Source organism: Nelumbo nucifera, chromosome 1 (assembly GCF_055504915.1).
Source record: "Nelumbo nucifera cultivar China Antique chromosome 1, China Antique-T2T, whole genome shotgun sequence".
NCBI classification, from domain to species: Eukaryota; Viridiplantae; Streptophyta; class Magnoliopsida; order Proteales; family Nelumbonaceae; genus Nelumbo; species Nelumbo nucifera.
The window spans coordinates 131,318,433-131,330,870 of record NC_142649.1 but is presented as its reverse complement, the minus strand read 5'-3'; the positions used below and the strand labels follow the sequence as shown (position 1 = coordinate 131,330,870).

At 32.9% G+C, this 12,438-nt stretch overlaps 1 protein-coding gene across 1 annotated transcript in view; it reads right to left on the bottom strand.

Annotated features, from left to right (window-relative positions):
- LOC104608165 (ARM repeat superfamily protein) overlaps positions 1-12,438 on the bottom strand; it is a 98,680-nt gene that overhangs the window by 5,195 nt on the left and 81,047 nt on the right. The window contains exons 10-16 of the mRNA XM_010274060.3: positions 9,772-9,888; positions 8,645-8,718; positions 8,461-8,558; positions 5,550-5,657; positions 3,738-3,835; positions 1,420-1,557; positions 1,027-1,074 (exon numbers count right to left, since the gene is read on the bottom strand). Coding sequence (XP_010272362.1) covers positions 1,027-1,074; positions 1,420-1,557; positions 3,738-3,835; positions 5,550-5,657; positions 8,461-8,558; positions 8,645-8,718; positions 9,772-9,888 — 681 coding nt within the window. The remainder of the gene's footprint in view (positions 1-1,026; positions 1,075-1,419; positions 1,558-3,737; positions 3,836-5,549; positions 5,658-8,460; positions 8,559-8,644; positions 8,719-9,771; positions 9,889-12,438) is intronic.

The following is a 12,438-nucleotide window of genomic DNA, read 5'->3' as shown; positions in this document are numbered from 1 at the left end:
ATGCCTCCACCCCACAAAGCTTAAGTTGCTATTTACAACTCAACCAGGAGGGGTCATGAAAATGAAATGGTAAATTCCCATGCCTAAAAGGAGGGGAGGGAGGATTATTGTTTGAGCATTGTAGTCAAATAAGAAAGAAGCAAAATGCCAATCTTAGAATAGAAAGTTCAAAGGCTTGGCAAAAGGCGCTAGGGCGATAGCCTTGTCACCTATCGCCTAGGCGATGGAATTTTTTTAAGTAAAAAACATATATCCTAGGGTAGTTCCCTAGGTTCCATAAACATACTTTAACATATATCATGTTAAAGTATCAAAAATCAACATATTCCAACATATTCATGAGAAGAAAAGGAAGAAAGAAAAGAAAGTTCAAAAAATATAGGAGATGAACCCCTATTTTTGTTATAGGAAAAGAAGAAAAGAAAGGGTGGAAGAAGAGGAAGAAGAAGAAAATAAAAAGATGTGGAAGAAGAAAATGTGTTGATTAGACAACATTTTAAGTTCTCCCTTATTGGTTCAGGTTTTGAAGTTTTTGAGGGTTCAGTACAGCATTTAGCAAAGTTTGTGTTGATTAAACCCTAACAAATAAGAAAGTAATAAAAAGAAATTAGTATTTAACTGCTTGGCAATTAGGCGAGGCAAGCCTCCAAGGGCGCCTTGTCATCTAGGTGCCCACCTAGGCGTCGCCTTGACAACTATGTTTTACACAATGATTTTCTAATATATTTGTTCCTTGAGCCTAGTTTGTTTGCAATGCAATTTAATTTGCATTGGTGCAAAAGTATAGGAGTCAAATGAGTTGAATGCAAATTCTGATTCATTTTTGTTTTAAATTTTACTTTGCTTTGTACATTTGCAGTATAAATGAAGTAAAATAAGACTCAAGCAAAGCAAAAGCAAACCTGATGCAAAAGTGAACCATAATTTGCACTTTTCTGATTTGTACTAATGCAAATGAAATTGCATTGCAAACAAACTTAGTTTAACATGGATGGCTTCAGCCAAAAAAAAGCAATGGGTCCTTACCGCCAGACGAATTTCTGCATCCTGCTGCAAAACTGATAGAAGTAGTCCCTGGAGAATGCTTTACTAATTTGGTTAAAGTGTAGCAGAAAAATATGGCTTTATATGGAAGTAATAAATGAAGACAAGCAACAGTAAATGCATCCACACAAAAGGATGTACAAACATTTATACAGAATTCTGAATAATGTGACCACTAGTCACACATGGATTCATTGAATATCAATGCACAACCAGTGGAAGGTGCATGCATGGAATATGACTAAATACATGCTTTTTTTCTTCATTTTCATTATGATCAATAATGATTTCCCTTCTTCAGTGAAGGACTAAAAAAGATGTAAACAAAATTAAAACTGGGTCAATACTACCACAAGGACAAGGAAAATTACTAACTGATGGTGTCAGCTTCAAACTCTTCGAAGCAGTTTCATTTATCAAGTGTCGAAGACTTTCTTCTGCCTCATCATTGAGGATTATGCTTTCATCTGGTCGGCTTTCTCCCACTATATTTCCAAGAGAATGTAGTGCAGCCTATTTGCCATTTAAGAACTTTATCAGGACAAGCAAGAGAAAGTATAAAGAAAAGCAAGAAAAAGAAAAGCTTGGAAAAGAATCTTGTATTGCAAAATAATTGTTCACCATTTAGGGCTTCTAGCAAATTATTCCACAGTTTGGCTTGTGTTTCCCTAAGCATTTGAAAATAGATATACTAGCATTACTCTGACGTTTTCTATAATATTTTTTATCATTTTTTGATAGGTATTCTCATTATATCATGTTATCCTTTACTCTCTGTTTTTTTTTTTTTTTTTTTTTTTCTTTTGGTAAAAAGGAAAAGTGGACCACACAACACAGGGGTAGCATGTCCCATAAATCCATTAACCAAATATACCTTAGATTCCATGGAGCATTAGAAGAGAAACACCAATTTTCATGATGACCTACATTAGATAACCAGTCAGCAGCTTGAATTCCTTAACACCAAGAACGAGTGTACTTTATCTCTAAATTCTTAGATACAAGTATATGATAGCGATCCTCTGCTAAAGTTTGGCATATCTGGGATCTATCAATAACTAATTTTGAATCACCTTCCATCCAGACTTCATGTATCCACTTCAAGTTGCATGGTCATGTTCTTTCAATGCAGCCCCAAAACTCAGATACATTCATAGATGTGATACCCAGCTGGCCAGCTTTGGATGCTTTAATAATTCCCTTGGAATCATGAGCTATCAAACCAAACGCACACTGGCCTTTTTTTTTTCTTGGAGCATCAAAGTTGATCTTTATAGCGTCCATTGGAGGAGGGACCATTTTATCCCTTTACAAACTTTTTTCATGTTGAGAGTTTCATTAGCTTTCTAAGCATTCAGATAGGCCATTCATGCTTTTTCGACAACCCATGCTGGGCCTTGATCTTTTTTCTTAAAAGTTTTTTCACTTGTGTAGTTGTGTTTTTCCAAATTTTCCATAGCAGAAACTGTACTCTTTCCCAGTCCATTCAATTTCCATTGCCTATATCATTCTGTTAGATTTTCATTATGAAGTGGAGTTTTCATTTGGGCTTCAACAAATATCCATATTTGTTTTGAAAATGGGCATTTTAGAAGTATATGAGTTGTATCTTCTTCTTCACCACAGTATGGACAACCCCTATCAAAATTCATCCCTCTTTCACTCAACAATTTTTTTTTTTGATAAATGAAGAAATTTATTAATCACAGAACATAGGAGATACAAGTGACACAAGAAGAGGCACGGGGTGCGACCTCTTCAGAAAAGCCAAACGAAGATTCTTAAAAACAGTTTGAATAAGTTACAAGGTAGTCCAAAAAAGGCAGTCCCGAGAAACCCCTTGTTTGGCTAATGATAGCTTATTAATTATGGCCATTATTAAAAAAATGATTTTTGGAGGACATTCATCTTGAAAAATTGCCTTGGGGTTCTATTTAACCTGCAGTTTTGCTCATCATCACTAATGCTTTCATAGGATGACTTAACTGTGAATGAACCACTAGGTTCAAGACCTCATACCATACTATCTTCCTTTCTTCTCTACTTTTATGGCAATGGGATGAACTAGTATACTCAATTAGATGTAGTAATCTAGCTTATCCATAATAAAAGTAAGGGGGCGGGGGGAATGCTTATATTAACACATAGCCAGGGGCATCAACTGTAAATCTTTAGTTCTAAGACCAACCAAGGGCTGGCTTGTTGGTGTGTTAGCTGGTTTGTTCCAGCAATGACACGGAATCAAATCCCGCAACCAGCACTTTGGGGAAAAAGGGGTCAGGGGGAAGTTGTTAATGGTGCATAACACCGAATACCAAAAAAGAAGTTCTAAGAATGCCAAGACAGGAAATGGATAGAAAAGGGATGTGGATTTGCTGAAACATGCTTTTTGTAATCCTTCCAATCATTATAAGAAATAACTGTTTTAAGGAAAGGAACAGAACTATATGGACACGGGCACATTCTAAGGCCTAATCATGTTCAATTAAGGAGTATACTGTACATACACCCAGAAGTGTAAGGAAAACTTGACCTAGAAAAAAATATTTTGGCATAATTAGCTACATCTGGATTTATTTCAGAACAGATTCATCCAAATACTTTATACTCCAGACATGTTTCAGAATAGACAGCACAAGGGGAACTAATTATGGACATATAAAATCAAATTAGAAAGGAAAAGGCCTGCTCACAAGCTGTTTGGTTCGACCATTGTGATCAAAAGCTACATCAACAACATGTTTTGCCACACATGATGAATTTGAGAGTAACAATTCAGCTCCTTGAAGGGCTGGAAACATCAACAGCACAAAGAAATCAACTTAAAGGGTTCAAAAATATCAAGCACAGGGATTCAAAAGAAATCAGAAACAAATTCGAATCATCATAATCACAAGAAATTAAACTAGTACGTATTTGAAAATATGAGGATGTAACCAAAAAAAGTGCAGAATTCAACTATAAAGTTTTTATGTACTGTCTGAAGGAGTTAAGCCTTGGTAGACAAACATTGTAACATTCTTACCACAAATTATCTAACATGTATCCAGATCCCTTTTCCGTCTAAAAAAAGTAAATAATAAATAAGAGCAAAACTTGTTTTCTCATTCATCTGTTATGATGGAAAGCTTGTAGGTGAAATTTGTAATAAAAATTTAAAATAAAACATCAGGTACCAATGACACTGTTACTAAAAAATCAATTGTTAGAGATTTAACAAAGTACCTAAGGGTGTTTTCTAGTGGAATCAGGTTTTATTTTTCATTTCTCATGTGCACTGTAAGATTAGCCATCATTTCATCTCTCTTGAGATTTAACAAGTTGTCCTTTCGAACCAAAAATAACACATTTTTAGGGCTTCTGATTCTCAAAGCATCAAGAGTCAAGGATGGCTGATAAATGGATGTTGAAAAACCTGAATAGGCTAATACCAATATTCCCATCAAGTGCCACAAATGACATGATCTAGAAAGAAAAGTCTGATTGAGTTTTTGAACAGTGTGAAAAATTTTACTTCATTATCGAAAAAACAAATCATTCAATAGTAAGCTTCAACTATCAAAACAAAGCCACTTTTTACGGGCATGGAACAATAACCAATTACCTTCTATAAAGTTAAATATGAAATTCCCATTGAGTGCCACAAACAACTTAATCTAGAAAGTCCAGTTGAATTTTTGAATAGTGTGAAAAACATACTTTATTATAGTAGAAAAGAAAAAACAATAATCTGATTTGATAACAGTGAGAAAGAAGAAAGAGAGAGAGATATCTTAGTGAGAAGAAAAGAAGAGATGGGGAGAAGCCAATAATGATCTAGCCACCTCACTCATTATCTTGTATACTTGGAAAAAAGATTGATTACAAAGACTAAAATGCCCTTAATGAGGCGGCTACTGTTCATAACATAAAAACATCTCCAAAAAAACAACATAAACTAATGGGCCTCAGACCCAATAACACTAACTAATGATTATAAACAAGAAAATCATAAGAAACTGCTGAATATCAACAATTATCCAAAAAAATTAATCATTCAACAATAAGTTTCAACTATCAAAAGAGAGCTCTTTTCTTTTCTTTTTCTTTTTTTTTTTTTTAAATGGAAAAAACAAAACCCCTTTTTCTGGGCATGGAACAATAGCCAGCTACCTTCCATAAAATTAAATGTGAAGAATAGAGCTAAGAAGTTATACTTTTATTGACCTAATGCCAATATTTCCATCAAGCACCACAAGTGGTTTAATCTAGAAAAAAAAATTCATGAATTGAATTTTTGAACTGTCTTTAAGAAGAGGTGAATGCTTCAATTACAATTGTAAGCTATCTCATGTAGTCATGTAAATGGTATGACCCAATGATTTAACATATTACAGAAACTAAGAACTTGTGAAACTATAATCCTGGCACATTTGCAATCAAGAAGAAACCATGCATGTTAATACAAGAGGAAAATTTTTCAACAGGTAACTTCCCTATACTGCAGCATTCAATGGCATACTTACATAAACCAATTTGACCTAATGCTTCAAGTGCAGTCTCACATTCATCTGTATCTTGATCCTTCAGTGATTCCAACCTTCCACTGATGGCCGAAACAGCCGCTTTAATAGCTAAAATCCAGAGGAAACACTGCTGTGGTTACACAGTAATTCAACCTCAAAGGTCAAAACTGATAAAACTCATGTCTCATATTCTCATAATGAAAAAAAAAAATGCAACTAGGAAATAAAAAATGCTAAACCAAATGTGCAGTTGAATGGTATGACAAAGAATACAGCATATCATTTACTCAATTGATGAAGAGATCATTAATTAAACCCCACATTCAACTAGGTTCCTAGATTAATCAATTCAAAAGGATTGGTTCTCTCTTCTTTTTAGATTGTTTATACTTTCTAAAGTTCAAGAAATTAAATTGATTCTCAACATGCAAACAGAGTAGGGATGTTCTTTTATTAGAATGACAATGCATTCACTGATTCTTAACTCTGGTTGGAATGGATGCAAGAACAATGAGATTTTGCAAGACCATAAAACACTTCAACATTCTTTGCACTGGCAGGATTCTATTTATTGTTTTACTCTTTATTTCTGTTTCTTATTTGCATTTTTTTATGAGCTATAAGACTGTCTTCTCTTTCTCTTATTCTGCATTTATTCTTGACCAGGTATTGTTTTCCTTTTTGAGAAATTTAATTAATTGCCCCAATGTGCAAATATTATATTGTTGTTTTGTCTGAGTTTTAACCAAGGATTAAAGTATCAGTATCGGGTATCGTATCGGACAACTTGGATACGGATAGGGATATGCTTGGGAAACGCATGGATACGAACAAAAAAAAACATGGAAACGCTTGGATATGCTAAGAAAATGCACATAAATTCCATAAATATATTAATAGCATTAAGTTTAATGTCAAAACAACTATAAATAATATATAAATATATAGCAATTGTATATTTAAATGATATATATACATATGAAGAAATATATTATAATTAATATAACAGGGCATGTAGATATTATACAATTTTATTAATAATGCTTCAATCAAGAGTCCAAGGCAAATATTATATAGATTTTTAGAAATTAATACATGCAAAACGCCAATATTATTTTATTATCTATTAAAGTGTAAGGCATAAAGCATAAGCAACTATTATATATGAATTATTATAGCATTTTTTCTATTTTTATTTTTTAACATTAACAAAAAATTAAACTAAAATTTAATTCTTAAATGTTTGATAAATAATATTTATATTTTTGTAAACAATAAATATGTTATTATAAATTGTAAATTAAAATATCAATTAATAATTTATAAGAATATATAATCTTAACTTAAAAAATATCAAATCTATTAAAATTTTGAAAATGCATATCAAATGAAAATTCATAAATTTTAATTACTAAAATAATTATTCCATTATTAATATTTTATTTTTATAAAAGTTCGAAGTTAAATTTTTTTTTTATATAAAATGTAGATTAATGGATTTGATAGATTCAATTTATATTATATTTTCAAGTACTTTGTAAACAATACTTTTATTTTTGTAAATAATAAATACATTGTTATTTAATGCAAATTAAAATATTAATTAATAATTTATAAAAATTTAAGATATATATACCATATGCAAATTTATAAAATTTAAGTATTAAAATAATTATTCTATTATGAATATTTTATTTGTATAAATTTTTGAAATTAAAATTCATCTTTTTGATATATATATATATATGTGGATTTTATAAATTATTTAGTCCATTGATTTATAAAATACTAATTTTGAATATTGTGCTTTTTAATTTATAGTTGAAGTTTTTGAAAATAAATGTATGTTGCTTTTTATTTGCATGTAAACATCAAGTTTAATAAAAGTTATTTTATTACACTTTATTAACATGAAATAACAAATGGCTTTGTGGTTAATGTACATGCGTGCCTGGGCAGTGGGCATTCACCAACTTGGGTTCGAGTCACGCTCCCCCCGTTTTTTTATTGTGAGACGCTGGTCGATACACTTCTGTATCAGCGCATATTGGCCGATACTATGCGATACGTACGGTGGCATATTGGACTGATACGCACAACTGGCAGGATACACCTGCAGTCGTAGCGTATCCTGTATTGGTGCAGTCCGATACTAGATATTGTGACATAAATCTTTTGCACAATGCTCTATAACCATTGGATCTTTTATTTTATCAAAAAATTTAGATAAAGAAAAGTTGAATAATGGTCAGTATATAAAAGTTCAGTTCTTCCAACATGGTGCGTACAGTTGTATAGCTTCTTAACTGCTTGGTTAGGTAAGATTCTAGACTCCTCCATTAGGAAGGGCACAGGCTGACTGTCTGGTCCAGTACAATTTTAAAACACTGGTAACAACCAATGAAATGACCTGTTTTCTGTTTTCTTGCTTTTCCATCAGAACATTAGAACTAGCAAAACCACAATAGTGCTTTTTGAATTAAAGCTAACTCATACACTCTAATTATAATTTATGCAGTGAAATGTTGAGTAAAAAAAAAGTGATTCATTTCCATGAAAAAATGTTATAAGCCATTGGAGGCATACACTCTAATTATAATTTATGCAGTGAAATGTTGAATAAAAAAAAGTGATTCATTTCCATGAAAAAATGTTATAAGTCATTGGAAGCACTCAGAGGATCAATAACTTATAATTTACAGGAGTTAAATGCAGAATATAAACAATATATATATCATTGTTCCCATTGTACATATCACTCTGAGGTCTGAGCTAAAAAAGATGAGAGATATTATCTTATCTAACCTAGAAAACCAGAGGTCCTATGTTCATAGAGTCAAGTTAACCACAAAGTCTTTACAACTCACCAAGTGACAATTATCTAGAAAGTGTAAGAATTTATAGTCCTCACCAGATTCATGGATGACCATAAAAGTATTCTCCTTTGAAAGTATCCTCCCACTTATCATAATTGCTCTTGACCGTAAAATTGGTTGCACTGATATGTTGCTGAAAATGATTTGTAAGAAGAGGAATCCTTAAAAGTATTTAAAATAAAAAGCAACCCATAACTCAACATCATGATGTTTACTTACCCAATCATAGAAATAAGTATTTGAAGAAGTGTGGTTCTTGAGAGGAATCCAGTGGCATGTGGGATTTCTACCAACTTCATTCATTATAAAAAATACAACAAATAAAATATTAGACATTTGAATAGTGCTCTTGGCAACAAAGAAAGCATTATAAAAAAAATAACACAAGTTCTTTTTTATTTTTAAATTAGTGGTTGAAAAAAAACTGAAATATCCTTTTCCAGAATAGGCAATAGGAATGAGCAATACTGAGCCAACCTACAACAAAAAAATAAAATGGCTCCCTTGTAGACATTTGATTGTCAGAAAAATTTTAAAACCTAAAAAAGCTACTTTTCTAAGAACTTACTAGTTTTCCAAAAGAAGCTTGTTCTTTAATTTTCAATTAATTAATGAAAACCCTATAATTCCAAGTTTCTACTTTCTAATGCTTTCCCCTTGGCAGCCAAAAACATCTGTGAAAAAACTCTTATTTTCTTTTATTTCTGGAAATTTCTTTTCTAATTCTAGCTTTCTCAGCCCAGGGACTAACAGATCCCAAACTTCTTGCCATGACTTATGAGTGAGATGAGAGAAGAGAAAACTTAGGGCTACAAGCCACGTGCTTATTTCTCTCACAAATGATAGAGGTGCTTTATATAAACACTAGAAATACCCAAATTACAAAATAGTCCCTATGGGGCAAATATATCATTAAAATCCTTCATTATAATTTTTCTTTCCAAATTACCCCTTTATTCATGTATAGTACTGTTTGAACACTCCAACACCCATCTTAAGTTAGCAACACGAATAACTAGTCTTCCGGGGCTACTCTCAAACAAGGTAACTTGATTCCAAGTATGGCAACAACCAACTCTTACACCATGCCTACAGGGATTCAATTAGCTTAAATGCACTCTTGGTGGCAATTTCAGCTCTTACCCAAGACAACCAATACAGGATTCCTGGAGGCCCATGGCTCTTACCCAAGACATAGCCAATCATCAAGTTCACCTCTTGGCACTTTTCTATAATATATACTACCAACACAATAAAATTCAAACCACCACCATTGCTAAATGAGAGAAGGATCACCATATATAATCAGAGATCTTAATACTCAAATAGGCAAATGTCCTAATCACCTCTTGGCACTTTTCTATATTGTACATGATGCGAGAGCATTGCTGTAGAAGACACTTGAGCATTTCACCAAACACTTCCACTGCAACATATGCCACTAAGAATCCAATGACAAAGTGCTGCAAGAGTTGGAAGGTCACATAATCTCGAAAACCCTTCATCAAATAGTTTTTGTGCACCCAACATGTACCTATTGGAACCAGTTATTTGCATGAGCAAAAAACATATTGCTCAGCCATAAGACTACTCACCCTATGCATTAAAGTTCAAATTTGAAATTCCATCATCTTGGTAACGAAACAACATACCAAATGAACTTTCTCCTTTCAATAACCACTCAAACACCAAAGAAAAACTAAAACTCATTCTTGTCACTTGGAGGCAATATATAGCTGTTTGCAACTCAACTTTTAATCACAAGATAAGCTGATCAACCAATAACATACTGAATCGGTTTTACTAACAAGAACAAAAACAAAGAATAATATGAGACCTAGAGCAGCAATCAGACTAAACGGCGAACTCAATTTGTTCTAATACAATAGATGACAGAGATAGGGAGCCAGGATAACAAGAACAAATAAATTTGAGCTATATAACAGAAAAGGAAAATATGGACATCAAGAAACACAGAGGATTCAACAAACACATCTGAAGTTAACTAACATAACTGGAGTCATCATTGTTGTCATCTTCATTGTCTTCACTAAAATTTACCGGCTCTAATACCATCTTGTCATGAGTAAGGTGAGAAAAAGAAACTTGGTTCTTCCAGAATTTCTGGGTGCATCAAGAATTTTATTTGGGATTGATTTTTGGTCTTCTTTGGAATTGAATGGTGGGTTCATGTATTGTATTTCCTTTTATTCTTTTTTGTTTATCTTTTCTCCTTTTTTGGGTGATTTCTCATCACTGTCTGGATTGTACTTCTGTTAAATTTTATTTACTTACAAATAAAAGAGGTGAGAGAAGAGAAAAAAGAAAGAAGAAAGTTGGAAGAGATACTAGAAAACTTGAGACTACAAACCACACACTTATCTCTCACTCAAAAGAGAGATGATTTGTATTAGGTTAAACTTTCCAAGAGAGAGAGAGAGAGAGAGAGAGAGAGAGAGATGTTTTTGTATTAACACTAGAAATATTCAAATTACAAAATAGTTACTGGGGCAAATATTGCATAATCACTCATTATAATTTTTCTTCATGAATTACCCCTTTCTTCATGCCTAGTACAGTCTGAAAACTCCTACAAAGACAAAGGTGTAAGACGCCACTATTTCTTTAATATTAAAACCAAGTAAAATAGTAATATGATATTGATCATCTTATAAAAGAATGGAAGATAAAACCTATTCACGACTTTTCTCAGCCTTTTATTAACTCGGGTAAGATGACATATAAATCAACCAAACTTAAAATAATAGACATAGTATGCAGAAAACTGTGATGACTAAAGTTCTGAGCACCTTATTCTTGTGACCATCTACTTTGGTTGACCTCAACTAGTTCCAGTTTCCCTTTTTTTTTGTTTGAAAAAAGGTAAAGTGTTCTATTGACACCCCCACACCTACACAGCAAGGAGTTGTGCCATTACTACCACACCTGTACAAAAAGTACTGATTAACCGTTACAAAATAACAAATCAACATTCAAAAAAGAGCTGTACGGTATATCTGTAAAACATCTGTGCACTGTAACCCAAGAATGAATTCTACCCACAAATCCTTTACAATTGCCTCTTCTGTTTTCCCAAAATCTTTAAAAATTCTGTTTTTTTTTTTTTTTTGTCCATCCACACAGTCCTAAAAATTGCCAAAGGCAGCACTCTCTATACTATTTTTTCCTTTTTTGTGCAAACCCTTCAACTGCCAACTAGTTAAAAGCTCCACCACAGGTTTTGGAAAATAAACATGAAACCGTAAAGTGTCCAACAATTTAGACCACAACCTTCTAACAAATGAACAATGCAAAAATAAATTATCTCTGGTTAAACATCCGTTAAGAGAGGCTATCCACACAAGGAAAGAAACCTTCATTGGGGCAACTACACCATATACTTTCCCAAGGGAACTCACTCCCCCCTGTCCAGCATGCTATAAGAAGACTTAACAGAAAAACTGCATCATTGCACCATCTCCATTCTCTTTTATCAACATCCTCTGATCTGCTTGGTGTTGAGGATTTTGCTGTTAATAGCTTGTTTTTCTTATTTATTTTGTTTAGTTATCCTGTTGGGACCACAGTCTATTAATTAGAACTTGCTAGAGTAGTAGTTTATCTTTCTTTTAAAGTTGTAAGCACCAGCCGCCTATTAAGGGCAATTTGTCTTTGTACTTGTTTTTACTTAAAGTATAAAAGCTAATGGGAGAGGGCGGCCAGAATTATTGGCTTCTCTTCCTTTTCTCCATTCTTTCTCTTTCTCTTCTCTTCTCTTCTCTCACAAAATTTTCCTTTCTTCCTTCTCTTTCTATAATTTTTTATATTTCTGCTGATTTCTACTTGGTACCAGAGCCTAGTTAGGCTTTCTTGAAGCTGATTCATGCATCCCTAGATCAGTTAACTGCACGTGTAAAGAGACTGGGCCGAATGGGCCCTAACAGCCTCTCATGTGATATCCTTTATTTTATCTTTTATTTATGTTGATGGGCCTCACATAATGGGCCTGTTAT